A 20627-nucleotide genomic window follows, 5' to 3' on the forward strand; every position below is an offset into this window, starting at 1 on the left:
AAATAAATATTTTTAGTTCAGCAAAAATGAAAATAGCAGTCATTAAAAGATTACTCATTACTTAGGTCTTTTCTGTCTTTTACAATCCCATAATGAACAACTTTTTATTTATAGAAGCCAACTGTGATAGGCTTAAGTTGAGCTAAGAGCTATTATTTATCAGATCTCATATATGGGATTTAGATTCATAGAGATATGTAAAATTTCAAGGCTGGGTGTTTTTTTTTGGTAGGAAAAAGTTAACAACCTTGAAAACAGGAAAGGATAATACTTCAGTTTGCAATCATCACATTGTATTTTAATTTGCCTTAGTTTAGAATCGTGACTCAAAGAAAGGAGCTCTAGCAGTGTATTAATTTACTGCTTATAGAATCTAACCTCACAAAAACTAATGGCCAACTAAAGAATGAAGAAAAGTCATATTAGGCACTGAGAGGCTAAATAAATAAGTAATGACACTGACAAAATCTGATTAACCCTATTTCCAGTTCCTCTTGTTATCCCACTGTGCAGCCAGAACTTTTGGCTATTTCCAGTCTAAAACCAAAGAGCTGAATCATTTCCTTACCAAAAAAAAAAAAAAACCTACAAAAGGGAGGAGAATGCAAAACAATACACAATCTCATATGCAAGATACAATTCACACTAATTTACAAATTTTTATTTACACTATTTTATATACATTCCAGGCAGACCTAGTTGAGTTTTGTGCTCATGTTGATCTCAAACGACCATGTGAACAGTACAATTTACTACCACATCTCTTCGATTTCCAGAAAATCAAGTGGTAGCATGGGGTCAGGAGGGAAAAGTATCAAATATTACTGGTCAGGTAAGATCATACAAGTATGGAAGAAACAAAAGGAAAAAATGTGGAATTTTGCTTGTTAAAGCATTCAGGCCACTATGGTCTATTGACTAACAACGGGTACACATGAATGCCACTTCTCTAACAACCATTTTCATATTTACAAAATGAACTTACTACCAGCTGACTTATTAGGTAAGGCATTCAAGTTCCTTAGCTTAACATAAAAAGGCAACAGAACAGACATCTCAGCAAGCCACAGGACAAATTTTAGAGGGATGTTTTTCCTTTAAATTCCCTTAAATAGTCAGTAAGAAGGGAAGCAATTTTGAACCCTATTATTAGTCTGTAGCATGATACCAAAAACCTGTACAGGAAGTGGGAGCATCAGAACTCCCAAAATCTAGCCATAGAAGTGGAGAAAATATCTTATTTTGTTTCTAACTTCCACTGCATACTCTGAGGGCTAAAATGAAAGCCTTTACATTCACTTCTGTATGAATCTCTCTGAAACACAAGAGGATCACAGCTAGCAGCTATGCACAGTCTACAAGAAAAGGCTCAGTGAATCCCTATTCAAAATAGTTTGAAGAATATGGAATAATGTAGAAAACTGATCTTGTTTCCTCTCATACATACACAGTTCTCCAAGTTATATACTGTTGCACTTTAAGAAGTCAGAAAGCAAAAAAATCAAGGGTATTACATATTATTCATTGTCCTAAGAAAATGTTCCAACTACAGACGAAAATTCCACCAAAAACGATTTTTCAAGTTCACTCTAACATTATGTAAAAAAACTACTGTTTAATTGGTTCCATTCATTTAGTCAATTAGGTAAAATTCTATTGATCCTTTAGTAATATGGTTTATAAAAACAGAAGTGAACATTTATAACACTGGGGAGGTAGAAAACAAATATTAGTTTAACACTGTTACAGACACAAGCAGATTTTAAGATTCTATTTATGTAACTAGAATTCACCATTTAAAATGGCCTTAAGTGTTTCTAATTACTTTATTAGCTTTAAACATCTTGAGATAATCCAAGTATTTTAAAGCACTTATCTGAGAATATAAGTCATTTGGAATAATACATCAAACTCCCCAGAAAATTTCTTAGAGGATATATTTGTGGTTGCATATTCTGAATATGCAGATTCATTAAGCCAACTTTGTACATGGGCACTTATGTGACCAAAGTGCAAAGCTTATCAGATTAATTTTCTAAGTTAACCATGACTGCTCATCCCCACACAGGGGCAGTCTTCAAACTCGAAGCCTATTTATCACAAAGATCTAACTTCCTTCCGTATAATAATTACCACCCTCTCATTCCCAAACAAAATAAAAATACACAAAATCAAGAGAAAGTAAAACAAGAGAAGCTTTCCTACCATGAGTATTTCTGCTTAATTCACATTTTGTTGTAACAGATTTTAAATGTAGATCAATGTCCCAAGTGTTCCTTACTTCTTTCAACTGCTTCAATTAATTTCTCTGAACCTACATACATCACGTAATCATGTCATTCTAAAGACATGGAGCCAAACTAAAACATGAAATGAAATTGTAAGGAATGAATATGCAAAGGTAAAAAAGAATATCTAAATGACATTTTCTTGTTCCCAAGTATGATAACACCATTCTATCTTTGTTTCAAAAATTAGTATTTGTTCTACTAACTAAACAGAAAAAACAGAATATTTCATTAAGTAAAACAAAATTTTTGGTAAAAAAAAATAACAGTATGATACAATCAAATTTTAAAAATAAACTAGCAACTTAAATGACCACGTTTAGTACATGAAAATATTACTTAATGCAGATTTTGGTAATATAAAATCATATCAATTTTAGGATTATATGGTAAATATTAATATATATACTGCCAGACTATGTAAGGAAAGGAGAATTTAATTTTAAGATACATTCTGTGCCCCCCTCAAATATTATCCAATAATCAATTCAAAAAGATGTACCACTAAGCATAGACAGTAAATGTACTTTACCCTCATACACAGAAATTTTTCTATTAACACCTAAGTTATCTATACCAGTATCTGGCATTTCAAGAGTGAATGATTCATATTTCTTACAGTGTATCAAGATAAAAAGGTTACACTGCATACTTTGAATGTTTACTAAAAGTATTATTAAAGTAAAACTTAAAACAAAAATTTTTCTCTGGAACATTTTCAATGCTTACACTCAACCAACAGATGAAAAGAGTCACAGAATTATGTTAAATTTATAATAAATAATTCACATATAACGGAGATTAAATTATCAAAGAAAGGATTAAACTGACATCTTTATACCTTTTTGCAGATTTAACCAACTTCTAATCCACCACACACTGATAGCAGTAGGTGTACTTCTTGACATCATTTCAGTCTATTTAAAAAATAGATTGGTCGTTTAGAGGCATAATTTGTAAAGCAAGATAACCAAATTAAACAACAGAATTTTAACAAAATTGGCTTTTCAAAATTTCTTATGAAAAGATTTCACAAGCATTGTTCAGCTACTTGAGAATAACCAAATCTCTTCTTTACTCAGGCACTTTTAATGCGGTAACTTCAGGCTTCATTTTAAAGTATTGGTTAAAACGAACAATTGCATACCTAGTGAGAAATGAATAACAACAGAATTAATCAGAGGTGGAAAACTTAATCCTTCCTTCACTTTCCACTAACCTTTCTAAACTGGGATTTTTTTTTTTAATTTTAAGATTTTCAAAGGACATATTTTTAGTTTATTGCACCACCTACTGGACACTTTTCTAATATTGAGATTTTTAACAGATTATACCAGATTTACTTGCAGAATTATTAGATGTATAAAACTTTTAAAACATTTGACCGAAAAATAACTACAGTGTACCCTATAAGTTCTACATGTACACACAAAAAAAAAAATTACAGGCAAATGTGATGCACAGAGCACAATTAAACTTACCCAAGGAAATCAAAGTCAATAGTGGAGTATTTGGCTTGAATCAAAGCCCACAATCCCCAAAAGAAATGAGAAGCCTAAAAAGGAGAGAGGAAAAAATAAATTATGATAACACATTTCTTAATAAAACAACTATCAATTAATGTTCTTTATTTTCTTCAACTCCATGCAGAATATGGTCTTGATGCTTTGCATGAAATATCCAAAACTCAGCTAATACTGAAGTGTACAGTTATCTGGATGGCTACCTCATGTCCACACGGAAAGAGATTATGTTTATAACCTCTTCAAAACATAGAGCCCAATTCCTGTAACTGCTTTGTGGAGACAGAGTTCAGCGTCAGTACTAATAGATGTTGATTAATTTTTTTTTTAATATTTTTATTTATTTCTAGGAGAGAGAGAGACAGCGTGAGCAGGGGAGGGTCAGAGAGAGAGGGAGTGACAGACTCCGAAATAGGCTCCAGGCTCCGAGTTGGCAGTCAGCACAGAGCCTGACGCGGGGCTCGAACCCACGAACCATGAGATCATGACCTAAGCGAAAGTCGGATGCTTAACCAACTAAGCCACCCAGGTGCCCCAAATATTTTTAATGATTATAACTGCTAACAGGCTTTCCTATAAAATACAGGATTATCAAAGGACTTTGGATTTTTGACATAAAAATATAAACAAAAGGGAAAATCCAAATCTCAAAAGTGAAAAATATATTTAAATATGAAAAATGTCTAGGCATGGGACGCCTGGGTGGCTTAGTCGGTTAAGCGTCCAACTTTCACTTAGGTCATGATCTCGCGGTTCGTGGGTTCGAGCCCCGCGTCGGGCTCTGTGCTGAATGCCAGCTCAAAGCCTGGAGCCTATTTCAGAGTCTGTATCTCCTCTCTCTCTGACCCTCCCCTGCTCACGCTGTTTCTCTCTCTCTCTCTCTCACTTTTAACTTTCTCAAAAAATCACTAGCAGGATATGTAACTTCCCATCAAAACAGGTACAGAAAAGAATAAACAATGCAGTAAAGAGTCAACAGCTAAAATCACATGCACAAGAAGCCTAATTATTAAAAAAAAAAAAAAAAAAGCTGAGCCCTGGAGTCAAGTTGCAAAAATTACTAGTTGTATGGCTTTGAGCAATTAACCTCTCTGTACCTTTGTTTCCTCACCTGTAAAATGCAGGTGTGACATTACGATTTATAATACGAAATACATATTTAGTCTTTATCCACTGTCTCTGGTTCATAGTTCCCCAAATCATTGGAATTTTCTAAGCATAAAAGCAACGGGTGCATCTTTTTGTTATAATATTTGGTCTTTAATAAGTTCCTGAAATAGCTCCAGAACAATAAAAGAGGAGTCTCGTTATTCAAAACAAGTCCCTTTCAATCACACCTGACTTTATGGTAATGAGCTGAGTTTTGGAAAGCAAAGCACCTCAAGACAAGGACTGATTGCCAGGGGAACCAACCAGGTGATTAGAGGGGATGGACTTTGAGGCCATCTCACAACTCACAACTTCCAGGGAAGGGAAAGAGAAGAGAAATCGAGTTCAGTTTTCAATGCCCAATGTTTTAATCAATCATGCCTATGTAACGAAGTCTCCGTATAACCCAAAAGGGGAGGCTTCATAGAGCTTCCAGGCCTGGTGAGCCAGAAAACATCCATACGCTAGACAGTGGTACAGTCTAACCTCCTAGAGAATAGAAGTTCCTTGTTCAGGTCCCCTCTAGACCTTACCCTACATACCTTTTCATCTAACTGTTCTGTACCCTTTGTAATAAACTGGCAAACACAAGTAAATGCTTCTCTGAGTTCTACGTGCCACTCTAGCAAATTAACAGCACTCAAAAAGGAAATTTTGGAAACAACCTATTTATAGCCAGTGGGCAAGAAGCACAGGTAACAAATGAAACCTGCAATTGGCATATAAAAGGGGGAACACTGGGGTGCAGTGTTGTGAGACTGAACCCTTAACCTGTGGTATCTAACACTTACCTATGGACTCAGAGGACACTGCTAAGAATTGAAGTACTACTTAGTGATGTGGAAAAAACACACATTGGAGCCTAATATATATATCTAGTATACAACAAACATTAAATAAATGTTAATTATTATTATTATATAAAATTAGAATGATAGGGGCGCCTGGGTGGCTCAGTGGGTTAAGCATCCGACTTCAGCTCAGGTCATGATCTCACAGTTCGTGGGTTCAAGCCCCGCGTCAGGCTTTGTGCTGACAGCCAGCTTGGAACCTGGAGCCGGTTTCAGATTCTGTGTCTCCTTCTCTCTCTGACCCTCCCCCTAATCTCTCTCTCTCAGAAATAAATAAAACATTTAAAAACAATTTTTTTTAATTAGAATGATAAAAATAAAGACTTTTTTAAAACCTGAATGTAATGTTTTATTTCTTTTTAATGTTTTATTTCTTAGAGAGAGAGAGAGAGAGACAGTGTGAGCAGGGGAGGGTCAGAGAGAGAGGGAGATACAGAATCCGAAACAGGCTCCAGGCTCTGAGCTAGCTGTCAGCACAGAGCCCGACGCAAGGCTCGAACCCACGAACCGTGAGACCATGACCTGAGCCGAAGTCAGACGCTTAACCGACTGAGCCACCCAGGCGCCCCTAAAAACTTTCAAAAATGGTCTTCTGGGGTGCCTAGGTGGCTCATTTGGTTAAGTGTCCAACTCCAGCTCAGGTCATGATCTCACAGTTTGTGGGTTAGAGCCCTGAATCTGGCTCTGTACTAACAGCTCAGAGCCTAGAGCCCATTTCATATTCTGTGTCTCTCTCCCTCTCTCCTCCACTCGTGCTCGCTCTCTCTCTCTCTCTCTCTCTCTCAAAAATAACAAAATAAAACAAAACAAAAATGGTCTTCTTTCTACCTGAGGAAGTCTCAGGTATTGAAAAATGAATTATGAGATGAGATGCACTTTCCTTCTTTTTAAAGTCTAAAACAGTGGCTATCAACCCAGGGAAGGTTCCTGAGACTCAAAATTATTTCTCATAATACTATTAATATATTACTTGCCTTTTTGAACATGTTAACATCTGCAATGATGGTTTAGAAGCAATGGTGGGTGAAACTACTGGCACCTTACAATATGTCAAGGCAGTGTCACCAAACGCACACACTCCCATCACCACCACACACAGTAAAAGACTAGGCTAGGCTTGTCTGCGTGAAGAATGTCCTTTACGAAGCCAGTGAAATTATTAATTTTATTAAGTCTCTACCCTTGAGTTCATGTTCTTCTGTTATGTAATGGTGTAGGGAAGGTACACATAAAGAAGTCTGCTATATACCCAAAGGAGGAAGGTTGTTTCAAGGAAAAAACATTTATGACTAAGTTGTGAGCTGAACTTGCACATTTTTAATGGAACATCATTTTTACTTGAAAGAACTGACACTCGAACCAGTTATTAGACTTGGGCATTTTGGCGGATATTTCTCAGATATAAAAAAGAGCACTTGTCATTTCTATGAAAATAATTGACAGTATTTGTTGCCAATGATAGTCTTCAAGTATTCAACCTAAAATTAGAATTTTGGAAAATTGTTATTTGACTCTGTGAGCCTACCAGCTTCTCAATACGGTATTTAAAACTTTTCTGATGATACTGATTGTGATATCAGCAAATGTGAAATTTTTATATCATATAATGAGTCGTATTAACATCTGTAAGATCTATACAACTCAATGGATCAATATTTTCCAAATAATACTGAATGGTGTTAAAATTACAAAATCATGCACTCTAAAAAAGAGCCATTCAAAGTGCAAAGTAAAGCAATGGATTATAACATAATAGAGTATGAAAAGTTAATTGATGTTTTCTGACTGCACATTGCAACTAACCTTTAAAAAATGACCACCTGTTGGGTTTGGTGAAGTTATCAAAGAGAAAATCCACAATTATCTGATAAAGGCAAATTACTCATTTCTTCCAACAACATGTGTATGACACAGAACTTTCTTTCAAGCCCCATGTCTAGCTGCAGGCTGAGTATGAAGTCTGCTTGGGACTCTCTTTCTCCCTCTCTCTCTGCCCCTCCCCTGCTTGTGCTCAAAATCTTGGGACACCTGGTGGCTCAGTCAGGTAAGTATCCAACTCCTGATTTCAGCTTAGGTCATGATCTCACGGTTTCTGAGTTCAATTCCTGCATCAGGCTCTGTGCTAACAGCATAGAGCATGCTTGGGATTCTCTCTCTTACCCCATTCTCCCTGCCCCTCTGCCCCTACTGTTTGCACACTCTCTCTCAAAAAAAAGAGAGAAAAGAAAGAAAAAAAGAAAAAAAAAAAACACTTAAAAAAAGTGTTTGGAGCCCCCTGGGTGGCTCAGGCTGGTTAAGCATCTGCCTTCAGCTCAGGTCGTGATCTCGCTGTGAGTTTGAGCCCCACACTGGGCTCTATGGGGAGCCTGGAGCCTGCTTCAGATTCTCGGTCTCCCTCTTTGGCTCCTCCCCTGCTTGTGCATGCTGTCTGTCTGTCTCTCTCAAAAATGAAATTAAAAAAAAAAAACATTTACAAAAAATCTTGAAGTGTAAAGGGAAAATCCTGAGATAAAAAAGTTTGAGAACCTCTAGTTTATATCTCCTAAGCATATTTTAAGTGTTATAAAAATCATCTATAATCTCTTCCTATCAGGCCAATTCTGTGAGTGGAAAAGACTAAAATCGGGAAATTCTACACCTAAAAATAACATCAAACCAGCTCTTCCCGCTGGTTTCAAGCAACAGTCATTCATATACTAGTATAAAATAACTAAATGATTCTACATTAGAGATGCACTATACACAAAATTCACAAAAATCCCACTTTTTGGCAGGCAACACCTTTTATAGGGTGAAAAATGAAAAAAATATATACAAGATTACACTTTTTAAAAATGTTTTATTTATTTCTGAGACAGAGACAGACAGTGCAAGCAGGGGAGGGTCAGAGAGAGAGGGAGACACAGAATCTGAAGCAGGTTAGGCTCTGAGCTGTTAGCACGAACCACGAGATCATGACCTGAGCCAAAGTCAGACGCTTAACTGACTGAGCCACACAGGCGCCCCCAACATTACACTTTTAATAGATGGAAAGGAAATGCAGGAAACAGACCATTCATCATTGGTATTCCCCAAATATCAAAGAAAATATTTAAGTCCAAAGAAAATAATGTCATATTCTGTATGACTTACTTATATTATTATTTCTTTCAGATTTGGAAGTTATAGATACGTAAGTCTATCAAAGGGCATTTTAATTTCTAGGCTACTGTTCTGTATAGTTGTTTGTGTGATCTGTCATGCATTTCTGCCAGTGCCACACAAACACAATGGGGAGCTTAGTGGGCTAATTCTGTTGTCTGGCCTCAGGATCAGAACTGACCCACTGTTCCTAACAAGACGGATTAACGAGGCTCACCTTTCTCCTTGAGCCAGACCAGGCTGGCCCCCTGGAATGGATTAGGTAGGGAAGAGGAATATGGAGAAGCCCAGGCTCCTAACTTTGTGAGATACTAAGAGAAGTAGAGTGAAAAAAATGCAGCTTGGGACTGCACTTAGGCAAACTTAATGACTAACCATATATCATACAAGGGTAGTATATACATTGCCCTGGCAGGAATAGCTAGTTTGAAGTCTCACCTGAGGGGAGGACCCTCTGCCCAGGACCCTCAATCAGGACTCCAACTGGGCTATTCACCACGGGGCTTCTTTTCCCAGCAAGAAGGTTGGACATTGTTAAGCACCTGACTTGATGTATTAAGCCTCCTTTGTTTTTCTCTATAATTCTCTTTCTTGTGTTTAATGTAATTGTTTAATTCCTTATATTCCCTTCCCCTTATAATTAATAAAGTCTCCCTCCACAAAACCAGAAGTACAGCTATTGTGAATTCATATTACACAGAACAGCTACCCATCTCTGTTGCAAAGAACAATTCAAGGCTTTATAAGATAAACAAGTAACTAAAATGAATCCTGAAAACTGATTTTTGGGGGAAAAGAACCCTAAAAACTCTAACATTTTACTTAGAAATAATCCAAAGTCTGAAAACAATGTGGCTAAAAATTAAAAAGCCCAAATGTATACTTTATTTGACTTCACAATACAAATCCCTACTTTTGTTTACAATCTCAATATTAGTTAATTACAGTAAATAATCAGTAACATATGAAGTCTTTTAATATTTACAAGTCTGCTCAAGCCCTCAGCCATAAACATTTAATCAGCCATTCATTAAAAAATATCTATATCCTAATCTTATTCAAACCTCTTTTCTCTACTTATCAAATCCGCTTTATAACATATGTATATGCTGTCTTCTTGACAAGTGATCAATGAAGGAAAAGTCTCAGAGGAGGAAACAGTATTTAAGATGTGTCGATAAGAAACAAAAAGAACTTGCCAGAGGATGCAGGGAAAAGGGCATTCTAGGTAGGAAGAAATAACTTATACAAAAGCATACAGGCTTCAAACAGGGAGCATACAGAAAACAAGATGACTCTGCTAGAGCAGAAGTAGAGGTGGGAAAGAAGACAGAATCTGCAGAATGCTATCACTTGAATTCACTCTGTAGGTCACAGGGAACCATAAAGAATGCAAGTGACACAATTAAATTCATGAATTAGATCTAGTTATTACAAAGATAAATTTTAAATGTACAGGATGAAATACAGACAGAAGAAACTTGGAGGCGAAGAGGCCAGTGAAGGTTAACACAGGTGAGAAATTTAAGGCTTAATCAAAGGTCATACAATTAAGGAGATACGGCTGGAAATGAGAGAATTTTAGGAACACATAATGTAAAAGAATAATTCCTTCTTTCCTGGTTTCAGAATAGAGCAACTAAATGGATGATATTTTATTAAATCAAGACAGAACAAAGAATAAATAATGGGACAGAGGGTGGGATGCATGAAATGAAATTCAAGTTTGGACATGCTCTGGTCAATTACTAATGGGATTCTGGATAGAGAGAGATACTTACCTGGAGATCAACAGAAGAAAAAAATTCAACTTGGGATCATTAACAGAAAGTACAATAAAAGTCATGGGACTAGGGGTGCCCGGGTGGCTCAGTCAGTTAAGAGTTCAACTTTGGCTCAGGTCACGATCTCGGGGTCTGTTAGTTCAGGCCCCGCATCGGCCGCTCAGAGCCTGGAGCCTGCTTTGGATTCTGTGTCTCCCTCTCTCTCTGCCCTTCCCCTGCTGGTGCTCTGTCTCTCTCTCAAAAATAAACATTAAAAAAAAAAAAGTCATGGGATTAAATCATCCAATGAATGGAAGCCAGATGAGCCCCAAATCAGGGTAATAGGGAACACCAGTATTGTACGACGACTGTCAGAAGATGAAGAAAAGGAGGAGCCAGAGAAGGGGACTGAGTAAGAAAATACAAAAGAAGAGAACCAAGGAAGGATGGTTATCATAAAAGTTTAATGAAGAGAAAATTCTAGAAATCAATGGTAAATACTATCAAATGATTTGGGCAGAACAAGTAAGACAAAGATTGAAAGTTCAAACTGCGCTCAGTAATTATGTCATTATTGGTAATCCTGACATGAATTTTTTTTTTTTTTTTTTTAAGAATAGTGAGGCTAGAAGACCAATTGCAGAGGTCTGAAGAGTGCTTGAAAGATAATAGAGAAAAAAGACAGAGAGCTTGCTTTTATTTCCTCCTACCTTCCCAATTATTTATTCATTCTAACACTTGAGATTATGACAGACATTTACTTAATGATTGTGGGACAAAATTAAGACTTGGAAAGAGAATTATGTAAACTGGCTAGCTTAAAAAAAGAAAAACCAAAAAAACCTTGAAAAAGAAAGGCATACAGGGACGGACGCTTGGGTGGCTCAGTCAGATAAGTGTCAGACTCTTGATTTCAGATCAGGTAATAATATTGTGGTTCATGGAATCGAGCACCCTACGTTGGGCTCTGCACTCACAGCAGGAAGCAGGAAGCTGCTCGGAATTCTCTACCTCTCCCCCGCACGAGCACACATACTAAATAAACATTTAAATAAATAAATAAATAAATAAAATGATAAAATGATTCTTTAAAAACAGAAAAGAAAGGCATCAACTCTCAGGAGAATTAGTAATCTCAAGTAAGAGGGCCTATGAAGCCAAATGTGAGCATTCATCTAAATTCTGCTATATTCTTTCTATTCTAAAGATTGCAAGAGAGGCCCTGATGAAAGAAAGTAACCCACCTCTGAAGAAGAGAGTTGTCAAGAACAGCAATAACAGAGGACTGCAGCACAATTTAAATAAGAAAAGAAATTCAAACCAAAATTGGCTTCATAACTGGTTCTCAATGGTTTCTTAACCAGGAAAAACCAGAAATTGGTAACAGACTCTCAGAGCATAATAAACTCTGTAACGTTTATATGAAAACTAACAATTATATAAATTGGAAACATGCTAAATGAGGAATATTATTAAAAAGTTACTGAAGTTTTATGTCTCATCAACCATCTTTTTTTTCTTTTTTTTTTTTGAAGTTTTTATTTATTTTGAGAGCAAGCACATGCACATGGGCAGGGTACGGGAATGGAAGAAAATCCCAAGCTGGCTCTGCGCTGTCAGCACAGAGCCCGACGTGTGGCTCCAACCATGAGATCAATCATGACCTGAGCTGAAATCAAGAGTAAGACGCTTAAACAACTTAACCACCCGGTGCCCCTCATCAATCACCCTTTATTCTTTTTCTATAAGACCTTCTACTAAACATATGACATTTCATGAATATGTGTGCTGTACATTTCATATATTCTTTTTTTTCTTATTCAGGTTAAATTGGGGTCCTGGGTGGCTCAGTTAGTTAAGCATTTGACTTCAGCTCAGGTTATGATCTCAGTTTGTGAGTATGAGCACCACATCGGGCTCCACACTGATAGTGCAGAGTCTACCTGGGATATTCTCTCTCTCTCTGCCCTCCACCCCCTTCCTCATTTGCACACTCTCTCCCAAAATACAAAAACTTTAAAAAGTTAAATAAAGTTGTATGTTTAATCAGGTTAAATAAGTTTCCCTCCAATTATAATTTGCTATGAATTTTAAATAGGGATGGGTGTTAAATGTTATCTAGAAAGTATTTTGTACAAATAATGATTTGCCCTTCCAAATTATAAGTACTTTAAGTAATGCACTGTTTTATTCTTCTTTTAAGCCTCCAATCTACACGACCTAGAGTAATAAGTACTAGATATCCAATTAATAGATATTATAAACTTGATAATCAAATCAGAAGTAATTATTTTTCTATACCATGTATATATACAACACATAGTATAAGAAGTTGTTAATTTTTTTTTAATTTTTTTTAAGGTTTTATTTATTTCTGAGAGAGACAGCATGAGCAGGGGAGGGCCAGAGAGACACACACACACAGAATCTGAAACAGGCTCCACGCTCTGAGCTAGCTGTCAGCACAGAGCCCAACATGGGGCTCGAACCCATGAACCACAAGATCATGACCTGAGCCAAAGTCAGATGCTTAACTGACTGAGCCACTCAGGCGCCCTGAAAGTTGTCAAATTCTTATCATCAAAAGTTTACAGAAGAACCCAGGTTAGCTCTCTAACAGTAAATAGTGCTTTTGTTTAACTAATTAATAAGCTATGTGGACTTTCTGTGGAAATTAATAAACTCAATGCCTTGAGAATAACTTACATAAATAGGTACATGAAAAAACATAAATTATAGCAACAATATTCTTCATGTTAATATAGAAAGTGGCTAAACAGAAGTATTTAGGTAATTCTGAAGTCTATTAAGTAACCTTGTGAGAAAGAAAACCCTACATTCTCTACTTCAAGATAATGCTTAAATAAAGTAAGTAGAAACAGCAGGCATCCTAGGACCAGCTGGAGAGCAGGCCATTAATTTAGCTAACAGTTCACTGAAAATAGATACCAGAACAGAAAATTCGTCAAGTTTCAGCACATCCTCTTATTTGAGATGTATTCTGAATGGCTCTGGGAAAACACTGCTCTTAAAACAATGGAAAAACTATACCCTTAAGCCATCAACAGGGTCTAGTTGATTTAATTTTTTTTACATTTATTATTTTTGAGAGACAGAGAGAGCACAAGTGGGGAAGGCACAAAAAGAGAAGGAGACACAGAATCCAAAGCAGGCTCCAGGCTCTAAGCTGCCAGCACAGAGCCCAACACGGGGCTCGAACTCACAAACTGTGAGATAATGACCTGAGCTGAAGTCGGACACCCAACTGACTGAGCCACCCAGGCACCCCCTATACAGGATCTATTTGTAAAGACAACAATAGCCAATTTCCCAATATCAGTTGTACCAAACTGTATTAAAACTAAAAAGTAGCAGCTAAAATAACTTCAACCTAGTATTCAATTCAATTGTGTAACACCTCAGCTGAAGGCTCACTCTTATTCAACACATCATTCTCAAAAAAAATTTTAATGAACTATTTAAAAAAAAAACAAACGCATGTAAAAGTATAGAGAAGTGGGTGTTAAATATAATAATAAAGCATTAACACATCAAAGAAGCTGGAAACAACTGCTCATCAAAAGAAGACCACGACAAAATACTAGGTAAATTATGAAAACATAATTCTACTCCTTCTTCCAATCTACTTTTATCATCTTAACACTAAGATGTGATGTACTGGGTAAGGGCACCTGGGTGGCTCAGTCGGTTAAGTGTCTAATCAATCAGCTTAGGTCATGATCTCATGGTTTGTGAATTCAAGCCCACACTGGGCTCTGTGCTGACAGCTAAGAGCCTGGAGCCTGCTTCGGATTCTGTGTCTCCCTCTCTCTCTGCCCCTTCCCCATTTGTGCTCTCTCTCTAAAATAAACAAACAAAACAATTTTTAATGTACTGTGGAAAACCTCACTTCCTATAAATTTGTCCTTGATTATATGTTTTCTGTAACATAAAGACAATAGATGTAATCTAAAAAACTGCTTCACAATTAATCCGAACTGTAACTAGAATCCATTCATTACTTAATTACTGAGCACTTACCACGGGATGGCTTACCAGTTGGTACCACTGTTATTTTAGAGGTTAGGGATATGATAATGAATAAAACAAAACCTCTATCCTCAAAAGCATTATAATAGGGTAGTTGTAAAAAAAAATCATGTTTTATCCTAATTTTGAACAAAAATACATAAAGGATGATGAAAATTAAAAAGCTTTTTAGGGGCATGTGGGTGGCTCAGGTCATCTTACGGTTCATCAGTTCCAGCCTATATCAGGTTCAATGCTGTCAGCACGGAGCCTGATTCAGATACTCTGACCCCCTCCCCCCATCCCTCCCCTACTCTCCAACTCTCTAGAAAATGAATAAACATTTTTTTTAAAGCCTTTTAAATTATATGAACAACCTTTCATTGTTTAAACTTACCAATGCAAACTGATTGACCTGAATGAAGAGTATTTCCACCTCCTTTTCAGTAACTTCAGTCCCAAAGCCTTTATATTCTTTGTAGGCTTCAAGGTAAGAACGCAGCCACTGGCCCTGTAGTTGTCTGTCTGGATAGAGACTATAGTCTACATCACTGACACCTAAAATGGAAAAAAGGAACACTAAAGATTTTAAAAACACGTTATCTTCTATTTATCTGAATAATTTCTAAAGTAATAATAACTAGATGTTAATAGCAGTTATTAAAATAAACAAAAAAATATAATGCAATGAAACTTAAATCCTAATGCATGACCCATTTCATCATCATAATCAATTCTCATTGCTTCAATTTCTCCTCAAAGAGTGAAGCTTGAACCACCCACATCACAAGCCCCAAACCTTCATTTTAATAACCACCTCAGGGGATTCTTATGTACACTAATATTTAGAGCATTTCCTAGAACTCTAGCTCTAAAAACATTTTTGACCATTACTCACAGGGTTAAGAAATACATTGAAGCTTTATACATTCTCTCGGTATTAAGTGCCACAAAACAATATTTACTCTAACTACTTTGATATTTTCTATTTCTTTTCTTTTCCATTCCTTGTTTTAAAATAATCACCTGACAAACTTGGTTTTAAGATGTGCAACTTGGAAAACAGTAACCTCGGGGCACCTGGGTGGCTCAGTCGGTTAAGCATCCGACTTCAGCTCAGGTTATGATCTCGTAGTTTGTGGGTTCAAGCCCCACATCGAGCTCTGTGCTGACAGCTCAGAGCCTGGAGCCTGCTTCGGATTCTGTGTCTCCCTGTCTCTCTGCTCCTCCCCTGCCTTTGCTCTGTCTCTCAAAGATAAATAAGCAGTAAATAAGTTATTTTTTAAATAAACTTAAAAAAAAAGAAAAACAGTAGCCTAGAAAATAAAATTCAAACTATTTTGTCTACTCGGTGTTCATGAGTTAGTCCAAACTTTACTTCTCTATATAACTCCTATATGCTCCTTCATGAGTTTTATATCCTACAAACAGGTATACTCGCCTTGAAGTTTTCTTCCTCCTTCCTGCAGTGCTTTCCTTTCTCTTCTATTTGCATATCTCAACTTCTACCTAACCTGCAGCTTTATCTTGATTTTTTCCTACATAAAATCATTTTAGGATCACAGGAGCTTCCTCTTTTATATCCACAGCAGTGACCATCCATTATACTAACATGGATATGGTGATATCTCATATGCACAGCTGCTTTCCCTTCACATATATACAACACATGTATGGGGATATAGGATGTGAATGAAAGTTGTGGTGTAGGGAAATAATTGAAAACACGTAAATTAAAACTCCCTCCAACTTCTTCCTAGTTTGGTAAACATATGAAAATATAACTATGTCTGTAAATAAATACAAATAGAGCAATGAAAAGTTCCTACTAGGTATAAATCATCCAGGAGAATGTCCTAATCTTTAGTTTTGGAGCATTTCATGTTTCTAAATATAGTCATAAAATGTATTTTTAAATTCCTTTTAACATAAAAAACCTAAAATTTTTATGCATGACAGTGATAAAAGATTAATTTCCAGGGGTAAAATGGCAAGCCTTTCAATTATTCATAGCCAAAGACAAAATAAAAAACAAATTATTTACTTTCTTAGTTACTCAACATTCCAAAACGTCAAGTATAAAATGGAAACAAAAGCTTTTATAGGATTTTTTTAAAAATGCAAATCTTAGTTCTCTGTATTTTACTGTGATCTTGGGGAGTTGCTTTCTCCATGTGTAAACTGGGAATATAACCTAAGTGACAGGATTGCTGTGGAGGACAAAGATGAGACTTATGAAACACTTTGCACTATGTCAGGTCTTAATGTTAACCACAATGATTATTTATTATTTTCCTTAAGAGATTAGGAAAGGGTCATCTCTTCTCTTTCTTCAAGTAATAAAAAGGTCAGGAAAGGGTTAAAAAAATGTTGTTCCTACTCCGAGGAGAACTTCCCTGAAGAAAACAAACAAACAAGAACAGTTCTAAAAGCATTATTTAAGAGTCTAACTCTTGATTTCAGCTCAGGTCATGATCTCAAGGTCTTGAGATCCAACCCCACACAATGGGCTCCACGCTGAGCATGGAGTCTGCTTGGGATTCTCTCTACCACTCTTTCTCTCTGCCCCTACCCACCCCTCTCAAAGTAAATAAATAAATATCTTTTAAAAACCCTTTTTAAGTATTATTTCAAAGTTAAATATGTTGCTCCATTAGTTAAGCCCTGATTTTACCTGCAAATTCATTGAAATGATTTCCAATATCATAAGCCAGGTAGTTGTATCCAGAATATTCATAATCAATGAACTGTACATCACCTATGTGAGACACAAAAAAAAAGACATAAGAAATCATACACAAGATAAGAAAACCCCTATGCTATTTGTAATTAAATAGCTTCCAAAAATTTGTCTCATTGTATGTGCTTGGTTACATGCACTTCTGAGACAATACAGGGTAAGGCTGTGAATTTTATGGCAATGAGCTTTACAAAATTCAAATTACATACTGTCAACAGCTTGTGAACATTAACATTCACTATATTAAAGAAAAGTCAAAATAATAATTATCCAAATTCAAACAAAAGCAAAATACGTCTTTCACCACAAGGGGGCATCAGATACTTAAAAATTCCAATTTAATTAAAAATAAATACTATCTTTGGAAATTGTTAATAACCTGTGCAATTTTAACAAATTATGATACTCCAAAAGCAAACTGATATGCTACTTTACGTATATAAATCAAATATAAACTTTAACAAACTTGAATTCTGTGAACCCTGTAGTTCTGTTATAATGTTTGATCAACTTAATGATATTACTAATTTAAGAAATTAGTTGCTATAAATTCAGTTTCTTGGAAGGCTAGATAACTAAGATTTCCAATAGAACACCTGAGCAGCATTAAGGTGGTTATTTTATTTTTTAAAAAGAACAAAGGCATAGCTGCTAGTGAACATTTTTAATTTGAGAAATTTTTATATAAGCTAGATTCCTATTAATGCTAAATACATTATGTGTATTTCATTACATTTCTCCAAAGATAAAAGGCAAAGTCTGCCTGTCCAGACATTCATTTTTAAGTAGTAAGTGTAATAGAGGGTTTGTCTCAAAGATATAGGTCTTTTTAAAAAGGAGACAACAAAAAGTTTTAAAAAAAGAGAGAGAGAGAGAGAGAGAGAGACATTTAAAAAAATCAAAATGGGTCACTGTAGACACCAGGCATCACAAACTCAAAGGTTTACAGGGCCATACAGTTAAAATGGAAACACGCACAGAGATGGCTGTAAGAATAGTTTCTAAGAGGCTTATATTGAGAAAATGCATAGAATATGCCTTAGTTACACTGTCTTCAAACTGACGTAACAAAACAAACTCCTGGTCCACACACACTGGCATTTCCCAAATAAAAGAGCTTTGAACTATAGTATCTTGATATGGATTATATGCTTAATTTAGGGGTATATGTTGATCATATACAAACTCAGAAAAAAATTACATGACAAAAGTATTATGACACATGGCATATTTTACATAAAAGCAAAAATATTTCTAATGTAATAGCATTTAATATATTAATTCTAAACTTGTATAAATACTAGTCAGGTCTAGAGCAAATTAAGTGAGCATCATCAGAATATCAAAATCTATATGCATACTGACAAAATATAAGGTTTTAAAATGTTGGTGACTACAATGAACCACTGCTTTGAACCACCACAAGTATTATAGTCCTGAATTCAAAAGACTATCCCATAGAAAGTCTTAAAGTTAGCCAAATCACTTTACTAAATTGCAGAATGGGATGTGAGAACATGTTTTAAAGTCTGTTCTGGGTAACACTGGTAATAAGAGGGTGAATTCCACCATCACAGTAAAATACTCTAAAGCCATGAAAAAAAATTTTTCATTTTCAAAAATTATTTGATGACCAGGAGAATTACAAATGTTACACACATAAAAGGATATGGAATAGTAAACACAGTGATCCAAATTACTAAACTATGCCTGGAGAGAGAGAAAGAACATATAATGCACAGGAGAAAAAAAGATGAATGGAAATTAACCAAAACAGTATGTTTCAACTGGTTTCATTACAGGTGATAGACAAGTGACCTTTTTTCCCTTGTATTTTAAATTCTTTAAACAATACTTCATAGGAGAAAAGAAAAAAAGATAGTTTAAAAAGATTAAGATGAATTCTCTATATAAAACTGTCAACAGATGAAGAGACTAAACCCAGTAATTTTGGATATACCTATCCAGCCAGCCTTTAAGAAATCAGGATTCAAAAAGATTCAACAAGTTGCACAAATGAGCCAACCCAACAGTTTTAAACAGGCTTTTTTAAATTGCAGCTGTTGATTGTTTTAACTCTTTAAACACAAATTCTTGTAGAGCTCATATTAACTCTTACATGCCAATAAAAATACACAGCCCAGTCCTGAAGCTTACTTGTGCCACATAAACAAAAGCTTCAATTTCAATTTTCAAAATTATATTTAGAATTTGGCAAATATAGTTAAAATGGCAGGTAAAAATCCCTGCATATAAATACAATTTAAATAAAACATAGATCATTTTAACAAAAGTTAAAATCTGTTTCAGTATGAAAATTTTAGCAATGACTTTTTGTAGTAGCATTAATTCATTAAAACTAGCCTTTATTTTTAAATGCAATGTTGAGTTTATAAATAATGAAATTTAAAAAATAAGAAAATGAAGCTAACAAGATACAGATGAGGCTGTTACCAGGCTCCGTGCATGTGAACAAGTGATGCGATAAACCTCCAGTCAGTGCGTTTAAGAAGCACGGGTGCGCCGCCACATGGCAGCAACAATGGCATACCTAATCTGTAGCAGATGAAGAAAATTTGGCAAACTCACATTTTACAACACACAAAGCTTAAAAGGAAAAAAAAATTTTTTAAAACTCTGCATTAACTATTCTTTTTTCAAACTATTGCAAACAAAGTGGAACTCAACCTTAAATTTAATCTTCTGCAACAAAATAAAATTAAAGAGGCCTACTTCACTTATTTTGGGTGCCAGAAAAATCAAATTACTAGAAAATGCTTTCCTAACAACAAAATATATTGAACTTTTTCTTATATAAATTTAACTTCTGATTTCTAAAACTTCCAATTATTTAGAGGAACATCCACATCACTATTAATAATTAATAGTTCACAGGGCATGACTAACTTGTTAATTTTTTAAGTTTCAAGAGTGGGGGAAAAAATGAGACTACTCCCTAAAAGTTTTTACAAAATCTTATGTGTATCTTCATTTTATGAGGGCAATCTCAACTTTCCAGATTCTAAAGGGATCCCTGACCTCTTAAAAAAGTAAAGCAGCAGTGCTTTATCTTTACACAATAAGGCACACTGCACAAAATGGGTAAAACATCAGATTAACGAATAAAATTATAACCTGGACTT

General features: G+C 35.4%; 1 protein-coding gene across 1 annotated transcript in view; it reads right to left on the reverse strand.

Moving 5' to 3' along the window:
* Positions 1 to 218: 218 nt before the first annotated feature.
* Positions 219 to 20627, reverse strand: part of ETNK1 (ethanolamine kinase 1) — a 56829-nt gene continuing 36420 nt past the window's right edge. The window contains exons 5-8 of the mRNA XM_039238569.1: positions 17419 to 17502; positions 15142 to 15302; positions 3770 to 3843; positions 219 to 3435 (exon numbers count right to left, since the gene is read on the reverse strand). Of these exons, the coding sequence (XP_039094500.1) occupies positions 3363 to 3435; positions 3770 to 3843; positions 15142 to 15302; positions 17419 to 17502 (392 nt within the window). The 3' untranslated portion in view covers positions 219 to 3362. The remainder of the gene's footprint in view (positions 3436 to 3769; positions 3844 to 15141; positions 15303 to 17418; positions 17503 to 20627) is intronic.

The sequence above is a fragment of the Hyaena hyaena genome, unplaced genomic scaffold (genome assembly GCF_003009895.1).
Source record: "Hyaena hyaena isolate Hyena2069 unplaced genomic scaffold, ASM300989v1 scaffold_143, whole genome shotgun sequence".
NCBI classification, from domain to species: domain Eukaryota; kingdom Metazoa; phylum Chordata; class Mammalia; order Carnivora; family Hyaenidae; genus Hyaena; species Hyaena hyaena.